The 23815-nt window shown below is 41.2% G+C and overlaps 1 protein-coding gene across 1 annotated transcript in view; it reads right to left on the reverse strand.

Annotated features, from left to right (window-relative positions):
- The window catches only part of acacb (acetyl-CoA carboxylase beta), a 126210-nt gene that overhangs the window by 80210 nt on the left and 22185 nt on the right, over window positions 1-23815 (reverse strand). Inside the window, exons 3-14 of the mRNA XM_041202590.1 lie at window positions 22771-22909; window positions 22529-22638; window positions 21367-21448; window positions 18872-18970; window positions 16774-16883; window positions 13059-13169; window positions 10462-10671; window positions 8632-8802; window positions 6992-7153; window positions 6103-6266; window positions 3229-3379; window positions 1251-1354 (exon numbers count right to left, since the gene is read on the reverse strand). Coding sequence (XP_041058524.1) covers window positions 1251-1354; window positions 3229-3379; window positions 6103-6266; window positions 6992-7153; window positions 8632-8802; window positions 10462-10671; window positions 13059-13169; window positions 16774-16883; window positions 18872-18970; window positions 21367-21448; window positions 22529-22638; window positions 22771-22909 — 1613 coding nt within the window. The remainder of the gene's footprint in view (window positions 1-1250; window positions 1355-3228; window positions 3380-6102; window positions 6267-6991; window positions 7154-8631; window positions 8803-10461; window positions 10672-13058; window positions 13170-16773; window positions 16884-18871; window positions 18971-21366; window positions 21449-22528; window positions 22639-22770; window positions 22910-23815) is intronic.

The following is a 23815-nucleotide window of genomic DNA, read 5'->3' on the forward strand; positions in this document are numbered from 1 at the left end:
TTGAGGACATCCCTAAAGTGTTTCCACTATCCTCCTGGGAGTCTCCTGCCACAGACGAGTTCCAAGTAGAGCAGTTGCTTCGAGGATCGGCATGTGAATGACATATCCCGCCCAGTGGAACTGGTTTCAACTGATAATGCCTCGATCCTGGGCAAGTTGGCTTGGGAGAGAACACTATTGTTGGACTGCCTTTCTTGCTACCAAATTTAGAGGATCTTGCGAAGGCACTGCTGGTGGCATTTCTCCAGTGCTTTGAGGTGCCTGCTGTAAGCTGAACAAGTCTCCAAAGCATATCGTAGCACAGAGGTCACTGCTGCTTAGTAAACCAGGATCTTAGTCTCAAGGTTTGAGATCCTGGTCCTCAAAAGGTCATTTGTATCACACCTTTCATGACCACAGGACATCTCAAAGTACTTTACATCAATTAAGTACTTTTGAAGTGTAATCACTGTTGTAGGAATCATAGCAAACAATTTGTGCACAACAAGCTCCCCCACAAAAAAATTGTGATTATGACCAGATAATCTGTTTTTCTGATGTTGATTGAGGGATAAATATTGCTAGGGCACCAGGGATAACTCTCTTGCTTTCCTTCAAAATAGTTTTGAGGGATATTTGACGTCTGCCTTGGTTTAGTGTCTCATTTGAAAGACAGCACCTCTTCGGTACTGCAGTGGAGGTCAGCCTTAACTTTTGTGCTCAAGTTCTGGAGTGAGTCTTGAAGTCACAAACTTCTGATCCAGTGGTGTGAGTGCTAGCAACTGAGCAATGCTGCCAGTAAAAATAAATAATGTTTAGCTTCCTGAGTTATTGTTTTCATTCAGAATTAGATTGCCTAGTTCTCACAACATACACAGAATGTTATGCCGCATTAAGCGATACAATTATAAAAAATCTACAAGTTGCTTGGATCAGCAGCATAAATGATGCTGGATAGTTTTGTGCAAAAACAAAAGAATTTCCACAGATTGTCTGTCAATAGAAAGATGGTCAAATAAAATAAAACAAATATCAAACTTCAACTGAGGCTATTGGATTTGCTTTTACTCCAGTCCATCTCATCCTTTAGAATCATCAACAATGCTCATAGAATATGTTCAGCTGAGGAATTCTTTCCCAGGATGTTATTATCCCGAATTAAATTGCAAGATATTTCCAAGTTACTGTACAAGCAATTTCTAATGACCTACCCACTCAGCTCCATTCTGTACACAGACCTCTCACCCCACCAAACACCATCAACAACTTGCCTTTCAAGAGAATGTAAGAAGTTAGTCATGCTTGTTTGAAAGGCTGAATCTGCCACGTGTAAAGCACCGCACACAACTGCAAGCATTGTATCTGGCCTCTCTGCCTAGAGGGAGAGAAACATTAATTAATATAAATTATCTCTTTGGTAAAGTATTTTTCATAACATGCAGCTGTTGTTTTGAATCTGAGAATTGATTTTTGCACTTGAGGGCTATCCTTATTGGGAAACACAACACACTTCTACTTCTAGCACCTAGCAGTAACACCAAGCATATCAGAAGCTATTCACTACAGTGAACCTTCCTCCACTCTATTCCAAAACAAACTGCATACAAAACCTCAGAAGAACACTCTCTATTGCACCAGCGACACTTACATTCTTCTCATGAGATACCTGAATTAGATGGCTCTAAACCGGCAGGTCTGTAGTGTGTACTGATGCTCAGTGAAATTTTATTTGAGAAAAACAGAAGGATACTTTCATCCCTTTCAATCTGGGTGGATCCAGAACCAATTCTGGAGACAATTTTCTCTCAATCATCTGGTCTTAGACCAGGCTGGCTTGATGTGCTCTCAGATTTCTTCCACCTTTGTGCCAGGATAGCTCTCACCTTTTACTTAGCACCTCTTCTTGATGACCAACCAGGATCAGGAATTCCACATTCTGGGACGAGTGAGCATGTAGCTATTTTCCATCACTCCATGATCCAACACAACGATACACCAGCCACACCGATCTACTTCACATCTCATATCATCTATGGGAAAAATATTCTCCCTGTCAGGGGGCAAGTGTGGGAGCGGGTGGGCTGCCATTATGTGTGGGCCGGCCAATTAAGGCCCGCCCAGCGTGACATCCACTCGGAAGCGTTATGTGCTCCCTGCGTGGGGGAGCCGGGGGGAGGGGGGTGCAGATTCCCTCAGCCAATAGTGTGCTTTTTCGCGCAGGCTTGGTGCTCAGGGAGATCCACTTGGAATTAAAATTTGTAATACAAATGATTAAAAAAATTTCCCTGACATGTCCCCTCACGTGGCACTGTCACATGAGTTGGGACATGACCATCATTTTTATTTAAACCTTTAATAAAAATTTAAATGCCCTCATGAAACCTCATCCTGCCCATGGATGAGGTTTCATGCTTTTTCCGAAGCCTGCCAGTGCTCCCGGCCTGCCCGCCAACCTTAAAGTTGGATGGTCAGGTTCATTAATGGCTTTAATTAGTTTTTTAATGGTCTCAGCAGGCTGTTGACAGGTCAGCAGGCATGCAGCTGACTCAGTTGTGTCCCTGCCGACCTGAAAATGGAAATGACGTGGGGTGATATCAGGAGTTCCACCCGACGTCATCCCGCGTTATTTTACGCAGTGGCAAGCGGGCCCTGACCCGCTCGCCAACCGAAAGATCTGCCCTATACACAAGTTTGTTTGAAGCCTGGTAGCACACTTGCCTCTGAGTCAGAACGTTGTGTATTCGAGTCCTACCCCAGGATTTGAGCATAAAGATTAAAGCTGACACTCTAGTGAGTATTGAGCAAGCAAAGGTGCTATTTTTCCAATGAGAACCTAAACTGAGACCCCATCAGTTCCCTCAGATGGATGTAAAAAACCCCATGGCATTCTCCTGAAGAAGAATGGTGGAGTTATCCCCAGTGTGCTGGTCGATATTTATCCAAAACAGATAAACGATCTGATCACATTGCTGTTTGTGGGAGCTTTCTGTGCACAAATTGGCTGCCATGTTTCCTACATAACAATTGTGACTACTCTTCAAAAAAATACTTCATTGGCTGTAAAGTGTTTTGAGATGTCCTGTGGCTGTGAAAGATGCTATAGAAATGCAAATCTTGTGTGTTTTCTTTACTAAGTAGTCGGAACTAGCCTTAGAGTACAATATTTACAAGAACCTAATGGAAGCTAAGTCTTATTTAACTTCCACAAATTTCAGTTTCTCACTCACACAACAAAATCAATATCATTACCTGCATTTTGTCTGCAATGAGGTGGTCAAGCCAGTTAGTATCAATAGTATTATCCTGAAAACTCTCTGTTTCCAGCAGCTTGATCAAGTACTCAACAGTTGTTCTAAAGTCACCTCGGATTGAGAGTTCCTTAAGTGCGAGAACCATGTTCCTAAAAGAAATACGACAGTCAAAACCCGACAAAATCACAGCATTCTACTAATTTCTTTCCAACACATTTTTGAGAATTCTTCTAAATTCCCAAATCAATGGTCTGTCCAGGTTGTGCATTGCTTTAGGTCACTAATTTGCTTGTCCAGTGACATTAACTCATTATATTTTCATGTTATTGATCAAATTAGGGTTCTAATAAAAGGGACTTAGCAAATTGGCACACCATCCTTGCATTCCTAAGGGCAAATCCAGCTTCCGTTAATGGGGTGAAGTTCCTTTCTCTGCCAATTGTAGGGTCCTACACCAAATGCTTGGAATTGCCTGAATCCAGTGCTTAACTTTCACAAAACAAATTTCCATTTGTCTCTTTCATCCTATTCACCTACATTTTTATTCTTTGCCTTCCTTGCCTCTCGCTGTGTATTGGTGAAGCTCCACTTTCACAACCACTTTTCAAAGCACCTGCCTCCAGTTCAGACGCACTCCCACAGGGGTTCCAACTGAAATTTTGTTTTTTGTTTCCACATTGTCACTATATTGAACAGCCACGCCACTGGGGAAGCGGTGGCTGCTACCTGTACATCATCCACTCAAGACCCAGGATCGCCACTGCATCCAAGGCCAGAGGTAAGTGATGGTGGGAAGTTTGGGGGGGGGGGGGGGGGGGGGCGGGGAGTGGGTGGGGGGTGGGTGGTGACTGGGTCACGGGAAATGGGGGCCGGCAGCAATGGGCACGGCATAGCCCTCAGCGGGCATCCCCCTCCCCATTCCCTTGATCAGGCGCTGAAGGCCATCCACGAGCCTTCCACCATGGATTTAATCGGGTGGAGGCACGAGGGTGGTTTTTACATGGATCATAATTTTTTTTAAAGAAAATCATCTATTGCCCAACTAACTTTTTTTTTTAAATCGTGTAACAACTTCCTAATTTCCCTTGAACAAATTTTAGTTATTTAACCCATTTGGCTCCACTTTGTGACTGGTGCATTTGTTGCTTAGCCCAATTCCAGAAAAAGCTTATTTACTGTACAGTTTTCTGTTCTGAAGGCTTCGCTCAAAACATTAGCTGCTCCTTTCTCTCCACCAATACTACCCGAACTGCTATGCAGGTCTCCATACCTATGCCTATAGTGTCACTGACAGTAAGAAGAAAATTTACTTTGTCCTGACGTTGAGGACAATACTGCTGGTTGACACTAAATTGGTCATCTCATTCTGAGAGTCCAAAAGATAACTGGTACAGAAAAATCAACAAATTACACTGGTGTAAGCAATCAATGATCTTCAGAGTTAACGTTTAGGACAGTAGAGGAAGCTTTACTCTGCATCTGGCCATGATGAATGTGATCAGAAGATGTTTAATGCTGACATTGGAGCAAAAGTTGAGGCATGTTCGATTCACAGAACAGACACTCATTACCTTGATAAGCACAAAGATTGAGCACTAGGGGAATCCTCAGGTGTTAGTACAGGCTTAAGTCCAGTAGTCTTTTCTAGAAATACTATCACTGCAATCAGAAAAATGACAAGACATTCCCGCTGAGCTGGAAGAGGCATTGGAAAGGGATGGTGTGGTCAACTACGTTGAAAATGAGAGAGGTCAAGGAAGATAGACGTTACAACTTTCATTATTTGTTGAAATTAAGTCTTCCAATTCCATGGATTTTTTAAAAAATTCATTCATGGAATTTGGGTGTCGCTCGTTAGGCCAGCATTTATTGCCCATCCCTAATTGCCCTTGAGAAGGTGGTGGTGAACTATCTTCTTGAACTGCTGCAGTCCATGTGGTGTAGGGAGGGAGTTCCAGGATTTTGACCCAGCAACAGCAATGTATTTCCAAGCCAGGATGGTGTGTAGCTTGGAGGAGAACTTCCAGTTGGTGGTGTTCCCATGCATTTGCTGCCCTTTTCCTTTAGGATGTTTGATAGGAAGGACTTTGCAGGGTTGACAGGGCTAAGTTTGCCAGTGCTTTCTAGTGCCTACAACGGTGCCGTGTGGTCCGTTCAGTTTTATTCTTTATAGACTTCGTAGAGGTTTGAATGAGTGGCTTGCTAAGCCATTTGAGAGGACATTTAAGAGTCAACCACATTGTTGTGGTTTGGAGTCACGTGTAGGCCAGAGCGGGTAAGGATGGACATTGGTGAGCCAGATGGGCTTTTACGACAATCCACAATGGTTTCAGATTGTTATTGAATTCAAATTCCACCATCTGCCTTGGAGGGATTTGAACCAGAGCATTACCCTGGGTCTCTGATTAGGTCCAGTGACAATACCACTATGCCAACACCTCCCCACAATGGAAACAGGTGAATAATTGAATGCCCAAATTTTGGTCAAATGTTCATGATACACCAATAACAGATGTAGAAAATAACCACAAACAGCAAATTGCATTTAACTTTTTTTGCACTCCAGATAGGGGAAGGCTGGTTTTGATGGGCTATGTCATGGGGTACGCTCATAGATAATTGAGAAGGCAGATTCTACTACAGCAGATAACTAACATAAAAATTTAGTGTAGAATATAAAACTTGTTCCCAGTCTTGACTGTTTCATTAATAATTGCAGCAGTCGGAAGTTATTTCAATGAATGGTGGGAATAACTTGAGCATTCAACAACAATTTATGCACTGTCCTTACAGGAAACATATCCTCGTGCATGTTCTGAGTGTGGCTAGGGTAACAAACAGTAAGATGTTAGGCAATCTAATTTGTACTAACGAGATAGCCTCCTCACGGTTTTCTCCCCAGGAAAAACAGTGGCCAAACTGGGAATCAGCAAACTCATGCAAGCCGCCAGCAGCTGCCACACTGAAGTAGCCCCAGACATTTTTGTTACTGCGAAAGTTCAATTCCTGGACTGTTCCTGAACTGGGTTTAAATCCCTGGGTGAGAGAACAGAGGAAAGGAAATTAAGTCAACGTTCCAAGACACAACTTCAAGTTAAGCCAAGCCGCTAGAGCAAGAGGGCACAAGATAAACAGTACATGGACAATTTGGAATTGAAGTCAGGGAGAATTTCTTAATGCACGGTAATCAATGCTGGGAAAGGTCTTTCAGGTATAGTCGTGCAAGTGAAACCCTAAGATTCATTTAAGGTAGAGTTAGATAACATAATGTATTGGGAATTACCTGGAAAAACTCAGCAGGTCTGGCAGCATCGGCAGAGAAGAAAAGAGTTGACGTTTCGAGTCCTCATGACCCTTCAACAGTTCTGTTGAAGGGTCATGAGGACTCAAAACATCAACTCTTTTCTTCTCTGCCGATGCTGCCAGACCTGCTGAGTTTTTCCAGGTAATTCTGTTTTTGTTTTGGATTTCCAGCATCCACAGTTTTTTGTTTTTAACAATGTATTGGGAATTGGGTGAAATGCAAGGTTTTTTTAAAAATCTGGATGGACAAACCAAGATGGGTCAAATGGCCTTTTCATCTGTATTTATATTACGCCTTCTTGCTCATTTTCTCTTTCTTTTCTTTTACCATCAAGCTTAGGAATGTGTTAAAGAGACAGAAATGTAAAGGGCTCAGGAAAGAAATACAGATAGCTTGAAAAAACAACCTAATTACATTTATAGATCAAGAACCCACACTAATTAAGGCTAGGTTGTACCTCGTCAGGGTTTTCACTAGTGATCCTGGCAGCAATAACGTGACCTCTGGGCCTTGGAATGTTTGTTGGTTCCTCAAAGTTGATCAGTGAGTCAGTCCATGGACATTCACCATATAGAACTCTGATATCTTTAATCCGGTGCAAAGGGATCCCCATGGCAATCTGCAGAGGCAACGAAAGGAGTCTCAGCAATCTGAAACTATACCTAATCCCAGACTAATATAGTATTCTAATTACTTCCGCATTACCGGTATCTTTTCAAACATGAGTATTTGGATGGCAGTAATTTAGATTTTGGAAAGGATCAAATATTAGAACTTCACTATCTTTCCAAGGTACATGTTCGAATCTAGTTTGTAAGGGCCACTTGCCTGTTGCAAGTGAAACTAATTTGGGGCAATCTCAACCCATTTCCCGTCAAACCATAGTGTAAAATTGTCCCTAATTCAACATATAGGTGTAAATTTCAGTCAGATAGATCACAGGGATTTAGGAAATTGGGAAACAGGCTTAAATTTCAGCTGGTAGCACTGTTTGAGGCTGAACAGACTATTTGAAACCTCAGTGTCATATCCGACTGTGAGATGAGCTTTCAACCACATATCTGCAACATCATTAACACTGCCTATTTCCATCTCCGTAACATTGCCCCAGTTCATCTGTTGCTGTGATCCTCATCTATGCCTTTGCTAATTCTAGACTTGCCTATTTTTAATGCACTCCTGACCAGCCTCCACATTCTACCCTCCATAAACATAAGATCAGCTAAAACTCTGCTGCACGTGTCCTAGCTTGCACAGAATCCCATTGACCCATCACCCTTGTGTTGGCACCCAGTTAAGTAACACCTTGATTTTGAAATTCTCATCCTTGCTTTCAAATCCATCCATGGCCTTACATGCTCCCTATCATTGTAATCTCCTCTAGTCCCACATCTCTCTGGAGATGTCTGCGCTCATCTAAATCTGGCCTTTTGAGTTTCCCTGATCTTGATCACTCCACCATTGTTGGCCATGCCATCAGCTGCCTAGGCCCTATACTCTATAATTCCCTCCCTATGTCTCTTCATGCCTTTCTCCTTTAATACACTCCTCAAAGCCTACCTCTTTGACCAAGCTTTTAGTCACTTGTCTTAATATTTCATGTGGTTTGGTGTCATATTTAGTTTTTTTAGTGCCCTTGAGAATAGTCTTGGGAGGTTTTATTACATTAAAGATGCCATAAAAATACAAGTTTTTGTTGGCAATTTCTTTCTTTTTACATTCGGAGGTTGCTCTTCAGAGTTGGAAGGAGGCACATTGGTAAAGGAAGGGCAAAATGAACTTTGCTTTTTCATTTTGCCTACACTATATCTGACTGGAAGGATTTTCCCTGACACCAAGTACAAAATTAATTATGTACAAGTGAAAGTGCTGCATTGCCCAGTGGAAATATGATTTCTAATGTATAACATAAAGTTTTAATAGACTTGTGACGATATATTAGAAATTTGTAAAGCTGTCGTTTTCAGATATTTTGGAAAGACTTGAAACAAATTTAGGCTCTGTCACAAAATTTTGAATTAATTTAGCACAAACTTATACAGAAGGAACACAAGGAAAAGAGTCAAACTTCACCATAAAACTTGTTCTACATTTTACCTGTAACTGGGCGGCAGGCAAGTTGACATCCGCTACCATCTCAGTGCAGGGATGCTCAACCTGCAGGCGAGGATTGAGTTCCAGGAAGTAGAAGCTGCCATCTGGGCTGTAGAGGTATTCTACAGTGCCTGCACTAACGTAAGCAACCATTTTGGCAATTCGCACTGCACACTGCAAAATAGCAAGATTATATACATTGTTATGTACCTGGTCTCTATTCAGATAATTGACGATTTCCCATCTGTCCCTACAGCTCTTGCATCTTTGTGCAATTTGCCTGCAAATTTCCTCCTCTATTTCTAACTGACTATTTAGTGGCCTAAAATATATACCAAGGCACATAATAGCTCCTTTTTTGTTCCTTAATTCTAACCAAATAGATTCTGTCTTTGAACCCTCAAGTACATTATCCTTTTCCAGAGCTATAACTATCTTTGAATCCTGAAAAAATGTTGTTCTATGAGAAATTATGGCTGTTGCTTAGCAATAGGTTTAACCTAAACCACTGAATTCAATACATTATTAAGAAATGAAGGTGTTGGTAAATGCATATGAAACAGTGTCATGCAAATACTGAAGGCGCCCAGTTCAATCATTGGTTTACACTGAGCAAGACAGAAGGTGGGGCATACAATTGGGGCAAGGATTCCTTGGTTAAGCATGGAGAGTGAGGGAAAAAAATCTTTTGATTACTAGGAAATAAGCCTGCTAAAAAACACGTGTGTGAGGTTGGGGGAGGGGGGTGGTGGAATCAGGTTAAATAGCCTGCTAAAATTAATCATAAACGTCCACAAAAGAACAATCACCATTTAGAAAAAGTACCAGCATCTGTTAAACTGTAGCCCAATATAAAGCAGTGCCTTCTGGACATGAGAGGAGAAAAATAAAATTCTGCCACATTGAGTGTGGGGTAAATTTGTAAATGTAATTTCCTTTATTGGTTTCACAGCTTAATTTTTAATGACCCAGAATTTGTGGTAAAAATAACAGTTCACTTTTTTAAACAGTAACTTTTTCTTTCTGCCTCCTTTAGCCTATCTTTCTTTGGACGAGACATTAAACCGAGATCCCTTCTGCCTGCTGAGGCGGATGCAAAAGATCCCATCAGACTATTTTGAAGAAGAGCATGGGAGTTATCCTCGGTATCCTGGTCAGTATTTATTCCTCAATCCACATCACAAAAACAGATTACTGGTTATTATGATAAAACTGTTGTGGGAGTTTGCTGTGCTCAAAATTAGCTGCTGAATTTCCTACATTAGAACAGTGACAATACTTCAAAAGTACTTCATTGTCTATAAAGCACTTTTGGGGCATTGGTGATCATGAAAAGTGCTATATAAATGCAAGTATCTCTTTTCTCCCCCTCTTTATTTTGTTTCCTGTACACAACTTGGCATTGAATTAACTGTTCAAATTTAAACTTCTTGGTTCAGACTTAGTGCATCATATTAAGAATTCTTGAATCAGGTTGTTTAAGGGGATACAGATTTGCATGCCCTGTTCACACAGGTCCTCTGTAGAGGGCTCACATGGATTCTTAATCACCACATGTTAAGTTTGTGGCCAAGTCTAAACATAATGATTGGATGGAGCAGTTCCATTGCCAAGGACCACGAAATCCACGCCAATGGTCAAGTACATGAAATTATTCAGTGGCACTGTCATATTGAGAGTCTTATCCTGCTCTCATCAGTACATTGAGCTGTGATGCAAGATTGTTTACCCAATGCTAATGACCTCACAGACATCGTTGCAAAACTTTTCCCATTGTAAACTAACTGGTGCTTGCCCACAAAGTCCATCTCCCTCCCCAAAAATAATACTCACTTGTTCCATATACTCGAGCACTGATTGAGTTGCTATAGTGGCAGGCGCTTCCTCAATAATCTTCTGGTGCCTACGTTGAATGGAACAGTCACGCCCAAACAATGAGATAGCATTTCCGTACTGGTCTGCCAGGATCTGTACCTCAAGGTGTCGGGCATGTTGGGCCATTCGCATGACAAAAATCGGTGATCCAGGTACCTCAGTCTGAACCTGAAGAAGACGACTATGGATTTATTCCACCACAGAAATGTAAAAGTAATATTTCACTCCAAGAGACTCGATCTTGTTGCAGTTTATGACATGCACATTACCGTTAATACTGATGCATGCTGGTTATTTATTGCTAGTATACAATACTACTATTACCACAAGCATTCGATCTGTTGGTGGGTCTTTTTCTAGGCTCAATCATTTAGGCAAGGTACCAAGCAGTTGCTGTTTCTATAGGATACCATTTCAAAAGCCTTTGTACCTTATGAAGGGAATAATAGGATAATAGAGCATCTGAAAAAGAATAGCAGTCCTGCAACAATTTGAACTGCAATGCAATTGATTGCCACCTGACCACACTTGTGTGAACAGCATCCGTAGAAGTTTACTAATTTATGGATATGTGCTATTTATGCATGGTATGAATAAAATGGTAATACTCTGCAGACATTCAGAAATACGGCATTAAAATATAATGGTACATCAGACATCCCGGAAGGCTCAATGGAGAAACGTCGGCTGGCACTGGTGGTAGAGGAAATACATGCTACCTCCTAGGTAGAAAAAGAAGAGGCACAGTTCTCATTTTCAATAGTCATCCAATGCCCCAATGGAAAGAGATGGACCCAGCTGCAACAACTGATTCGTTTGCCGATACTCATAATCTAGCTCTGTGGTTTCCAAGCTGAGTTCACAGAGCCTTGGTGGTCTGCAAATAGGTCTGCAAGATCGTCATTGCGCCAAGTCACTGGTTAACAATTTTAATCAAAAAGAAACTATGGGAAATCTCTTCTGCACAGGCACACAAAGCTGGGAGCACATGGGTACAAATACTTTTTTGGATGCCACAAGGCTAGCACTTCATCTAATGCAGTGTAAAGCTCATTGGGCAAACTTTTCTAACATCCCCATGTGCCCTCAACATTTGCCTTTGGGAGGATTGCAGGCCACATTTGCAGGGACTTCCCAGGCACATAATAATTAAAAGCAATAGAAATTTGGATGTATTAATGCCGTTAACATAGAAAAACTTCCAAAAACACTTGAGAAGCATCATCTGTCCAAACTGCTGTTGTCAGTAGGGCAAAGGGAGGTAGGATGCACAAGACATCAGTGTAAGAGGAATAGAGATTGCAGGGACACAGAGGGTACGGAATGATTTAAATACAAGGATGTGAATTTTTTATTATAGGCACTGGGGTACCAGAATGAACGATCGTAGGTCATTAAGACGCATGATGGGTGGGCAGACAGGTTGTGAGATAGGATAAGGGCAATGGAGTTTTGGATGAGCTGAGGTTTATGGAGTTAATCAAATGGATAGAATTGGAATAGTGACTTCCGATGGTGACAAAGGCAATGAGAGCTTCAACAAAAGATAAGTCAAGGTGGGATGGAGGAGGTTGACATTACAGTTACAACATCCTCTCCACCACAAAGACCTTCTGTATCAGAAGCTCAGCTTAGGGCAAAAAGGGTCCTGTGGTTATAAAAAAGTGGGTCACCCCAAGGCAGGGGTCGGTGTGACAGATGGACTTATTAGCAAAAGTATAGATTGTAGCGAAGGTCAAAGACTTCAGTTTTTCCCAATGTTTAGATGGAGGAAATTGCAGCTCATCCAAGATTGGGCTTCAGACAAGCAGTCTGGCAGCACAAAGGAAGTGGAGGAGTCGAAAGCTGGGAATCATCAGCATACATATAGAAGTTGACTCCTTATTTGTGGATGAATCAACTTTGAAAGCTTTTGGCTTACACAAGAAGTATGGGTGATTTACAGGAGATTTTTTTAGATACCCAAAGAACTACATTCCTTAATGAGTCACCACCTTCAGAGTGAAAAACAAGGGGAATATTTTGGACATTAAAGCATACACAAAACCTGGGGCAGAAAGGTTCTTTGGTGTTTTTTAATGCATTCTGGATAGGGTGGTAACACCACATTTGCTCTGTGGCTGTGGTAGTGAACTCCTACTAAAATTTGAAAAATAAAAAAAAATCCCATTAAAAGTAGAAATCATTTGAACTATTTTATGATAAAAGGTTTTTGACAAGCCTACTTCCTGCATTTCCAAACAATTGTCATGCAATGGTACAAAATCTTAATTGGATTATAAAAATATCAGTGATTTTGATTGTGGTGATGCCAATATGATAAAATCCAAATCCAGCTGTTCAAGCTCATCTCCCTCACTAAGATCAAAGGTGTACCTCTGTCAGAGCACTGAATTTCAGAACGATGTGCCTTTTTAAATTAGCATTACTTTCAATTTCAATTGTTGCAGGAAGCATGCTTTGTGGTCACATTTTCAAAATAGAAAGCCATGCTATGGCGAAATCGTAGTAGCACATAATTAACTTAGTGGCAATATACCCTAGGATTAACTTACTTGTCTGAAGAGGTTGGGAAAATCATCTGCGCTATCAACTTTGCGAATCCCTTTTCCTCCACCACCTTCAGATGCTTTAATCATCACTGGATAACCGATCTTTTCTGCAGCCTAAGCACAGATTAAAAAAGAAAGATTTAAAGAAAGACTTGCATTTATATAACACTTCTAATGACCACTGGATGTCTCAAAGCACGGTACAGCCAATTACATAATTTTGAAGTGTGGTCGCTGTTGTAACTTAGGAAATGTGGCAGCCAATTTGAATACAGCAAATTTCCACAAACATTGATGTGATAATGACCAATCTATTTTTGTGATGTTGTTTGAGTGGTAAATATTGGTAAAGACACCAGGGATAACTCCCTTGCTCTTTGAAATAGTGCCATGGGATCTTTTTATACCAGACCTGGCAGATAGGGCCTCAGTTTAACATCTCATCCAAAAGACAGCACCTCCAACACTGCAGCGCTTCCTGGCACTGGAGTGTCACATTGGTTTTTGTGATGAGAGGAAGGTGAGGCAGCTCTCGATTTTTCCAGGACACAGAGCTGCCGCCGTTGGGATATGATCCCAAAGCAAAGTGAGAACCTCAGGCAGACTATGGACTAATTATTCACCCAAGTATTTGGATTGCTTCAAGCTGACACCAATATACAAGCAAATGGAGAGAAATGTCTTACTCCTTTCACAAATATATTCAGATACATTTTCTGACTAAGGCACTAAAGAAGTAGGGCTGGAGTATGGCAATTAAGTGTAATGCCACTTCCCAACAGGCCTTTTCTAGGTCAGCCCTAATGTAAGCTCTTGACCTAAAATAGACCGGCAACTGGAAAATTGCCAAGAGAAGGATGGAGCAGAAAATACCATGGATTAGCAACCATTAAAGAACAGCTTAAATCAAAGGAGGTGCAGATACTTACAGTATAGGGGCCAATGTAGCTGTGGATGGGCAGAGGCCAAGCAGATGGAACATCATCCCGACCTCTACAATGAGGAGCCCCAGAAAATTTTAACTCACACGTCTCATCTGCATAAGGCATGTCAGTCCCACCCAAAGGTAGCCAAGCAGCAGATGTCAGGTAGCAGAAGGAGCAGACACGCAACTCAGGAAAGTAGTTGGGAAAGGATTTGGGAAGCCCAGGGTAAGAAGATTTCCTTGTGGACCCTGGAGGAGCAGGAATTCACATGGAAACAAAAAAAAATATTCTCTCATTTAGCTTCAGCTCTTCCTGCACCAGGCTGGTTAGAACAGCACATTAACTCTGAAGCCGTTATCTGCAGTTTCCTGTAACGGAACCTGTCACTAAGCAGCCTTCTGTCATCACCCTCTGTCTCCTACAACTAAGCCAATTCTGAATCCACCTTATCAAATTACCCTGTATCCCATGTGCATTTGCTTTTTCTATAAGTCTCCCATGTGGGACCTTGTGGAAGGCTTTGCTGAAATCCATATAAACTACATCAACTGCACTACCTCCTCTGACAAAGCCATGCTGACAATCCCTGATCAAATCTTGCCTCTCCAAGTGGAGATAGATTCTCTCCTTCTGAATTTTCTCCAATAGTTTCCCTACTACTGACATGAGACTCACTGGTCTGCAGTTTCCTGGCCTATCTCTACAACCCTTTTTAAATAGCGGAACCACATTAGCTGTTCTCCAGTCCTCTGGCACCTCCCCCGTGGCCAGAGAGGAATTAAAAATTTGGGTCAGAGCCCCTGTGATCTCCTCCCTTGCCTCCCTCAGCAGTCTGGGACACAAATCATCCGGACCTGGAGATTGGTCCACTTTTCAGCCTGCCAACACCTCCAATACCTTGTCACTCCCTGTATCAATTTGCTCATTTGTTTAAAGAAAATTTACAAACATCATTATTCCTGTGTGGTGTCCTCAGTAAAATTGGCGGAGGGCTGCCATCCTCCATGCTGGGATCCTTGAGATGATTGTGGCGAGTCAGTTTTATCCCTAGCCTGTGAGTGCCCAGAAGCATACTGCTGCTTTTCTCCTGCTACCAGAGCAGCCTGACCTAGCTAATGATGAAACTGTGATGGATATTGGCTGGGGAGGGAAAGGAGCAGATATACTAATATCCTGAGGGAGACTAACAGGTGCTTTCTTCTTCTACCAGCATATTTCAAGATTAAAAGTAGAAAAAATTCTTGTCCATGAAAATTGAAAAATGCACATAATATCCATTAATATGCAAAGACTAAAACATATTGGCAGAACAGAGGGAGCTTTGTTCTGCATCTACTGCATTCCACACTTGAGCTGGGACAAAAGCAATGATGTTGCATCCAGGTAACAAATAGTAGAAAACAAAACTATAATAACAGTTATAGATCCTGCTGCACTGTCCTCCAGGGTAGTTATCTGAACCTGAGATTCTAATGACAATGTAGAATTATACCACATGAATTGTCAGCTAATTCACCCCACCAGATGCCACTGTCCCAAAAGAGTGGGTAGATTTAGTTCCAAAACTGCTTTCATCAATTGCTCACAAGTGCCATTCTTCAATTCCTCTCTTCCCCAGATTTCAAGCCATTGGAGGTTAGGAATTCACCACATGAAGAAACACAAGCGTTGATTTTTAAAAATTCTTTCATGAGATTTGGGCATCGCTGAGTAGGCCAGCATTTACTGCCCAACCCCAAATGCCCTTGAGAAGGTGGTCATGTGCTACCTTCCAGAACTGCTGCAATCCATGTGTTAGGAAGGGAGATCCAGGATTTTGACCCAATAACAATGAAGAAACGGCGATATAGTTCCAAGTCAGGATGGTGTGTGACTTGGAGAGGATCTTGCAGGTGGTGGTGCTCCCATGCATCTGCTCCCCTTGTCCTTCTTGGTGGTGGAGGTTGCGGATTGGGAAGGTGCTGTCGAAGGAGCCTTGGTAAGTTGCTGCAGTACATCTTATTGATGGTACACACTGCTGCCACTGTGTGTCAGTGGTGGAGGGAGTGAATGTTGAAGGTGGCAGATGGGTGGCAATCAAGCAGCCTGTTTTGTCCTGGTGTCAACTTTCTTGAGTGTAGTTGGAGTTGCACTCATCCAGGCAAGTGGAGAGTATTCCATCACACTCCTCACTTATGCCTTGCAGATGGTGGCCAGACTTTGGGGAGTCAGGAAGTGAGTTACTCATCACAGAATTTCCAGCCTCTGACCTGTTCTTGTAGCCACAGGATTTATATGGCTGGTCCAGTTCAGTTTCTGGTCAATGGTAACCCCTAAGATGTTGATGGTGGGGTGGGGGGTGGGGGGGGTTGCGGAATTAAGCGATGGTAATGCCATTGAATGTCAAGGGGAGATGGTTGGATTCTCTCTTGTTGGAGATGGTCATTGCCTGGCACTTGTGTGGCATGAATGTTACTTGCCACTTGTCAGCCCAACCCTGGATATTGTCCAAGTCTTGCTGCATTTGGACATGGGCTGCTTCACTATCTGAGGATTCGCAAATGGTGCTGAACATTGTGCAATCATCAGTGAATATCCTCACTTCTGACCTTATGATGGAGGAAAGGCCAACCAGCTGAAGATGGTTGGGCCCAGGACGTTACCCTGAGGAAATCCTGCAGTGATGTCCTGGGAATGAGATGATTGACCTGTAACAACCATCCTCCTTTGTGCTAGGTATGACTTATATTTCTCACACAATTTGGAGTAATTTTTATCTTTATTGTTTTTGGCACAGGTACACTAGTTCCTACCTCCAAACCTTCGGTGGCATCTCGTACACAGCCTTTCATGTACACTTCCTTAGGGACACTGACAATCTTCTCCAGTCTCTGATCTTCCTCTGTCCATTCAAGAATCAGACCTAAGTTATGGCAGGAGACAAAATTTTTAACCTCTACGCAAACAAGCAATAGAGACATAGGGAAGAATTTAATGCCCTCCCTGTAGTGAGTTTGGTAGTAGGGGAGGCATTTAATTGGGCGGTAGGGTGCGGGGTGAGTATTAAGTCCAGGGCAGGAAGGGTCATAATGGCCTTTCCGCTCAGAAGCTCATTGAGGCCCTTAAATGGGAAAACTAGTTGATTTTTTTCTCCTCCCTGAGCAGGGTTATTGAGCCAATTAAAATGCTACAACTTTTTGCCCAAAACAAGTTCAGCCAAGTCAAACTGAAAATGAAGCAGGAGACTTTGGTACATATGGTTCACTGATGTTATTTATACACTAGGCCACTAATGGAACCAAGTTATAATTCCTGATCTTTCGTAATGTTGGTCACCATGCAGCAGGCACATGTACCAAAATAATTAAACTTACCTGCCCTGTACATATTATATAACAAAAGATAATTAGTAGCTGGGGAATAATTTTCTTCTTGATTATTGATGTTACTATTTCAAAATGCCCATTTAAAACAATAGCTACAATAGCAACAGAAAATTTCATCTGGGCTCAAATCCAGGAAAAGTTTGAGTCGTAGTGTCTGGCTTTGCAATTAATGTTAACTGCTGCATTAAGTTTTCCCTGCATTGAGTTAAAATTTGCTGCATGGCAAACTTTTACAAAGTACTTCACACCATGTTAGGTTTCTTAAAGCTGAGAAGGCAGGGTTTCTCTGCGCTTCAGTTGCTAGTGTAAATGCATTGTCCAGTGTGGAACTGAGCCATCAGACCACAGATCTCAAGTTCAATCCCTGCTCTCTGTTAAGCTAGTTGATCTCAGTAGTCAGCTAGAGGAGCGAAGAAAGAAAATTTATGCTCCTGCTCTTGATCACTATCTAGTGAAACATTTGGGTAAATGCATGCATTTAGGGCATACGAGGTTCTCAAGAGTCAGGGTGAAGTAACAGGTGATCTTTAAAAAGGCATTTCACTTTTCATGCAGTCTGCTCTCAACTCCATGCCTTCTGGAGAAGGCAGACTCTCTGTTCATTTACGATCCCTGAACTAGGACAAATAATATCTTAGTCCTGCAACATAAATAGTCCTACACATGTGTGTCAAGTGGGGACAGGATCACCCTTGGCTGCATGCACCGTGCTGACACTCCCTGCCTAAGCTCACTAACACTTGGGCAAGATATTGGAGAGTAGGTGATGGCATGGAACCACACACTAGTATGAGTCAACAAGCAATAATATGTTGTGACACAGTGAATCAAAAGACCACTTCCACAGGGTACAACTCAAACCTCTGATCAGTTTACTGACTCACTAGTTTCAGCTGGGTTACTTTGAGATGGCACAGAGCAAAAATTGGTAGTTCCCAACTTAAAGGCAAATAAAAAAAACACAATACAGTGAGAAGAAGTCATGTCAGGCATGTCAATTGCATTTTCTTGTTTTTATTTGACTGACCCACTCCAATTCTTTTCCCCCTCTTTCCTTTCCTGTGTGTAACAGCTCATACTGAAGTATGGAAGCTGTCATCCACCAGTGCTCAAACTGTGACATACTCAGTTGTTAGCCCATTTTCGTGAGGGCCAATAGCTCCGAATATCCTCCCAAACAGAAGTTTGGGTCCCATTAAAATGAAAGAGTTCACTGGAGACTTGAAATGGCAGATCTTAACTTAATTGCAAAGTACTACTGCTCAAGCTAACTTTCTCCTTTAATGTAAGGGTTTAAAAAAATTGGCCATGACTGTCACTGATTCAACCTATTTAGATAGCTTTAATAACATTATATTGGTAATTTTGACCCACTCTACAACAACATGAAGATATTTAGTATGTGAAGAATTGTTACAAAAGGGAACAACGGCTGCACAACACAAATCTTCCTTCCATTAACTTCTGTTTCTACTAATGCATAGGGGTTACCAATGAAACCATACATTGCACTCAGTCCCCTTACCATTTCCACTCCAAGGCAATGTTGGGAGCCCTGCAGTCTGTGCTACAATGGAGGAGGCTACTTTATCTCCTAATGCCCACATAGCCTGACTTGAAGGACCTACAATAGAGGAAAATGCACAAAAATGAATGGAGATCAAACTGAGAAAACAGAATGAAGTGCCTATTGAATACATTGATTTTATGTTCAATTTATACTCAAACTTCTGTTAAAGCTTATGCAATATGAAAAGATGAAATTATCTATCAACTCCAGTGCTTCTAACATCTCAGTACTATGTGGTTGATTTACTTCAGTATGTTTAATATCCCATAGGAGGTAATCACAGGTTAGGTTTTTAAGAGCAAAAACTAGCACAAATTTCTCTCAGCCTTTGAACCCTTTCACAGAAAAAAATAGTTAAGAAGAGCTTATCATCTAATCTTACCTAGAATCATAATGGGACCAGAAATTCCTGAATACTTTCACCATTGGAAAATGCTGCATTAAGTTTGTTTTACAACCCTTGAACAGGTTGTTGGGAGTGGGGGGAGGGGGGAGGAAGAAGAATGGGAGGGTGGCTGGATCAGTATTAACCTGCAGTAGCCATGTGGTGTCACACTGGAACAAGTGGATAAGTTTGTCTATTTGGGACAATTGACATCAGATGATGGTAGATGCCATGTCAAAATTAGAAGGATAGAGAAAGCCAAAAGTAGTTTTGTGAAGATGAAGGATTTGTTAACAACAAGAATACTAAAGCTTGTAACAAAGAAAAAAACTCCTAAGATACTACATTCTATCCACTTTCCTGTTTGCCTCAGAAACCTGAACGATAAGATCTTTGGAAGAAAACAGAGACTTTCGAAATGTGGATGCTCAGACGCATGCTTAAAATTCCATATATAGACCATAAGACCAATGAAGAGGTGCTTGAAATTGCAAGAATAAAAAGAACTCTGAAAAGTCACATCCAGAAAAGGAAATGTCAGTATTTCGGCCATTTGATCAGACTGAAAAGCTACAGAGATCTCTTCTAGAGGGCAAAGTGGAGGGCAGACCGAGGAGTAGTTGGATGACGGCCATTACAGAGTGGTCACAGATGAGCTGCAGTGGATGTGTGAGGATGGCACAAGACAGGCAAGCATGACATTTCATGACAGCAGATCTCCTGATAGGAGTAGCTACAAACAGCAGCAGCAGTCCTGTGGAGCCAGAAAGAGTATTCCTGTTCCGCCCAGCTCTACATTAAGTTAAATAAAGTACCTTTATGTTGACAGCCCTCAGTAGTCCTGTTGAGAAACAGGCAGCAGAGGGAACTGGAGAAACTGAGTGGTGCATGCCAAATAGGGGGAGATGATGGTATAGTGATAATGTCACTGCAGTAGTAATCTACAGACATGAGCTAATGCTGTTGGGACTCCGGGTTCAAATCCCACTACGGCAGCTGGTAGAATTTAAATTCAATTATGAATGTGAAATATAAAGCTAGTCTCAGTAAAGGTGACCATGAAACTATCATCGACTGTTGTAAAAACCCATCTGATTCACTTGTGTTCTTTGGGGAAGGAAATCTGCCATCCTCAACTAGTCTGACCTACTTGTGCCTGCAGATCCATAGCAATGTGGTTGATTCTTAACTGCCCTCAGAAATAGCCTAGCAAGCCACTAAGTTCAAGGAAAATTAGGGATGGCCAGCAATTGATGGTCCTGCCAGCGGCACCCACATCCCATGAAACAATAAAGAAAAAAGAAAGCATGCTGTATCCAGTTTCTGACCTACCTTGGAAAAGAGTCCCTGGGGTTTCTCAGGAAGATATGTAAGGAATCTAATGCCTGTTTAAGGTGGTCACTAGAATATGGCAGTGTCGCTTTGAATAAATTACAAGCACCTTCAGAATGGGAAATCCAAGAAAAAGCTGAAACCAGGGCCAATTTTGACCCCCATTTGTTTAATCTTTTTGGGAATCTTAAGTTACTCTTGCCACTTTTTAAATGAATAATTTTAAAACATCTGCGTTCTGAGAATTCAACAACTGAGAGTGCCCATAGCTCAAACAATATTCTATAAGTGACCAAATTTAGCACAGTGAAAGGATTGGAAATTCAGAATTTTATGACTTAGATTGTGCCAATACTGCTCTGCACAATTCGTTTTTTAATGCATTTGGGATAGGCTGGTTGCATTGCTTCTGAGGTCCTAGATTCACCAGCATGCTTGCTATAGCATATTAATTGCTTTGAGGAAATTTGAAGTAAATTTGCAACAGAATTTTGGGGGGCAAAATGGAGTAATTTACATAAAGAATTAACAGCATAGAAACAGGGCTTTAAGCTCAGCAGGACATGTCAATGTTTATAACCTACACCTTCATCTCATTCTTTTATAGCAATATCACTGTTTTCGCCATTTCAGGAAATGCTTGGTTAATAGATTACTAAAGAAACCCTGGAGGGTTCACCCCAGCATGAGAATAGACGACTTTTCTCAATTCCTTATTGAAAATAAATCTTACCTAGAAATGCAATATTGTATTTCTGAAGGAGCTCCGGAAGTTTGGGGTTCTCGGAGGCATGTCCCCAGCCAGCCCACACTGCCTAAAAGAACACAAGAATGCCGATTTCAAACATATGCTGAGACATAGAACTTAAATGATTATCTTTTTTCTGCTAACACATTTGAGATGTACCAACTTAGTCTCTTTAAATGTAAGTGGAAACTTCCAATGAAAACATTTTTCTCACCTGACGACACTCTTGAAGATTCAGGCTTTACATTATTGACTACAAGACTAGCAACAGGAATTTCCTTTCTTCTGCTCCCACCCTGATCCCCATATTTCACTTTGCTTCTTTTGATTAGTCTCCTCCTCTGACCTTAGCTGTGTTTAGAACAGCATAGTCCATCATAATTTCTAAAATGTGACTTTCTCTCGCATCAACTTATGCTGCATCTAGCCAAGGTTCTGAGAAGTTATTTTTAAATTATTTCAAAATGTTCTTTGTAATATTTGTTTATTCTGGAGTTGGTTATTTCTTTTAGGATAGTAAAGCACTGGAGGTGCTAGTGAAATCCAAGCCTTATCTAGCATCTATCTTTACTAGTCTGGCTTCAGCAATAGTTAGCCAAGCCTTAAGGAGGACAGAAAAAGTAAAAGATCCTAATGGCAATAACCATTCTTTTGCTCAATAGATGGCAACTGTGATGATGTCAAGTGACCGTGTGCTCTCAAGTTGAATAACATATTAGGAAATAGCTGAGCACACAGTGAAATAGGAGAGGAATAGGAGGTGAGGTTGCATATCGCAACTGGAAATCATTTTCAATGGTGCACATAATGTTATTTAAGTTCATAGGTTATTTTGTTCACATTCTTTATTTGTTTGGCCACTGAAAAAAAAGGAACGTTTTTGTTTGATGATGCATTGCAACATGAAGTGATGAGAAGGAAAGGCTTATAAAGGACTGGGAACGTGTGCTTAGATGGGGAACGTGTAAAATCCATAGTTTTGGCTGGGAAATTGGGAATACGAGCATATGAAAGGAAAGATAAAACGCTAACAAAAATAAAAATATCAAAAAGTCATTATCCCAACAATTCCAGGTTTGGTTTCATGGTCATTCCCCATTCCATTATAACTTTTTGCAACAATACAATGAATTATACTCCAATTTACCTGCACTGGGATTCTCTTTGCAATGTCCACAATCAGCTCTACATTAGCGTAATTATTGTTGTTGGGTCCTCCAGATACTGGTACATACTGATCTGCCATTTTGATGTATTCTAAAAGGAGCAGCATTCCACAACAATGAAGCCTTTGTATAAATTGTCTTAATATTCTAACAGTTTTGCAATAACATTTAATTCAACTAAAGCAAAACACAATTTTTTGCGCACACAATTCCTAAAGTCTACCTGCATTGGCCTTCAGATCCTCAGGAGTGACCATGACTACAAACCGAACTGCTCTTTCATTCCGAAACATTTCATAGGACCATCTGCGGATCGACCGCATACATTTAACAGCTGCAATGCCATTGTTGGCAATCAAAACCTGGTAAAAGATAATGGCACAAGTCAATGGGGCAAGAATTGTGCACAAGCTCTTACATTCTTCAAAATGTGTAATGCGTCAGGAGAATTATTAAGCTCAGAACTCAAGTTGTATTGATCATTTCTGAACATAAGGGGACTCATTTTTATTTTCTCCTATGACTTGACAGGTATATGGTGCAACATTGAACCATATGGACTAGGAAAGATTAAGGTTGAAATCTGTGCTCAGCTAGCTTAATATAGTTAAAGATTTATAATGATTGTGAGGATGAATATTTTTAGGTTCTGAAGAAAGGCTAGGGAAATTCAGAAATTTTGTTTGAAAAATTAAATTTTCAAAAGTAATCCAATTGCAGTTTTCAAGATCATGAAGTGAACTGGCAAAGCTGATATACCAAATTTATCAAGGAAGTTGTTCACTCCGGCAAGGGGTTGAAACATTAGAGGGTGTGAACTAAAATTTGGGAAATTATGAAGAAGAAAGGATTTGGGCAGGAATATTTTCCATCCGGATAGAGTATTGGAGAAGTTACCAAGGAAGGCTATTAAATAGGATGTACAAATGGATCCAAGGGGCAACTAGTTATGTTTCTAGAGAAAAAAGAAATTGAAAGATCTGATGAAGAATGGAAAAGTGGAGCTAATTTATCAAGATGGGACAAATTCCATTCCCAAGAGTTCTTATCCTCTCATTTTCACGTGTGTTTCTCATTCTTACATTTTCTTGTTCTCTCTTGCATGTATGCATGCATTCTTGTGGCTGTGCATCCAAATATAGTTTTCTCCCTTAACTATATTCCCCTTCACTCACCACCTGGATAACTGGGAGAAAAAAATGCACCTCTTCCTGCTTTGTGTGGCTTCCTGTTCAACCCACTTTTAAGTACATTTTACACAAGACCAA

The sequence above is a fragment of the Carcharodon carcharias genome, chromosome 13 (assembly GCF_017639515.1).
Source record: "Carcharodon carcharias isolate sCarCar2 chromosome 13, sCarCar2.pri, whole genome shotgun sequence".
NCBI classification, from domain to species: Eukaryota; Metazoa; Chordata; class Chondrichthyes; order Lamniformes; family Lamnidae; genus Carcharodon; species Carcharodon carcharias.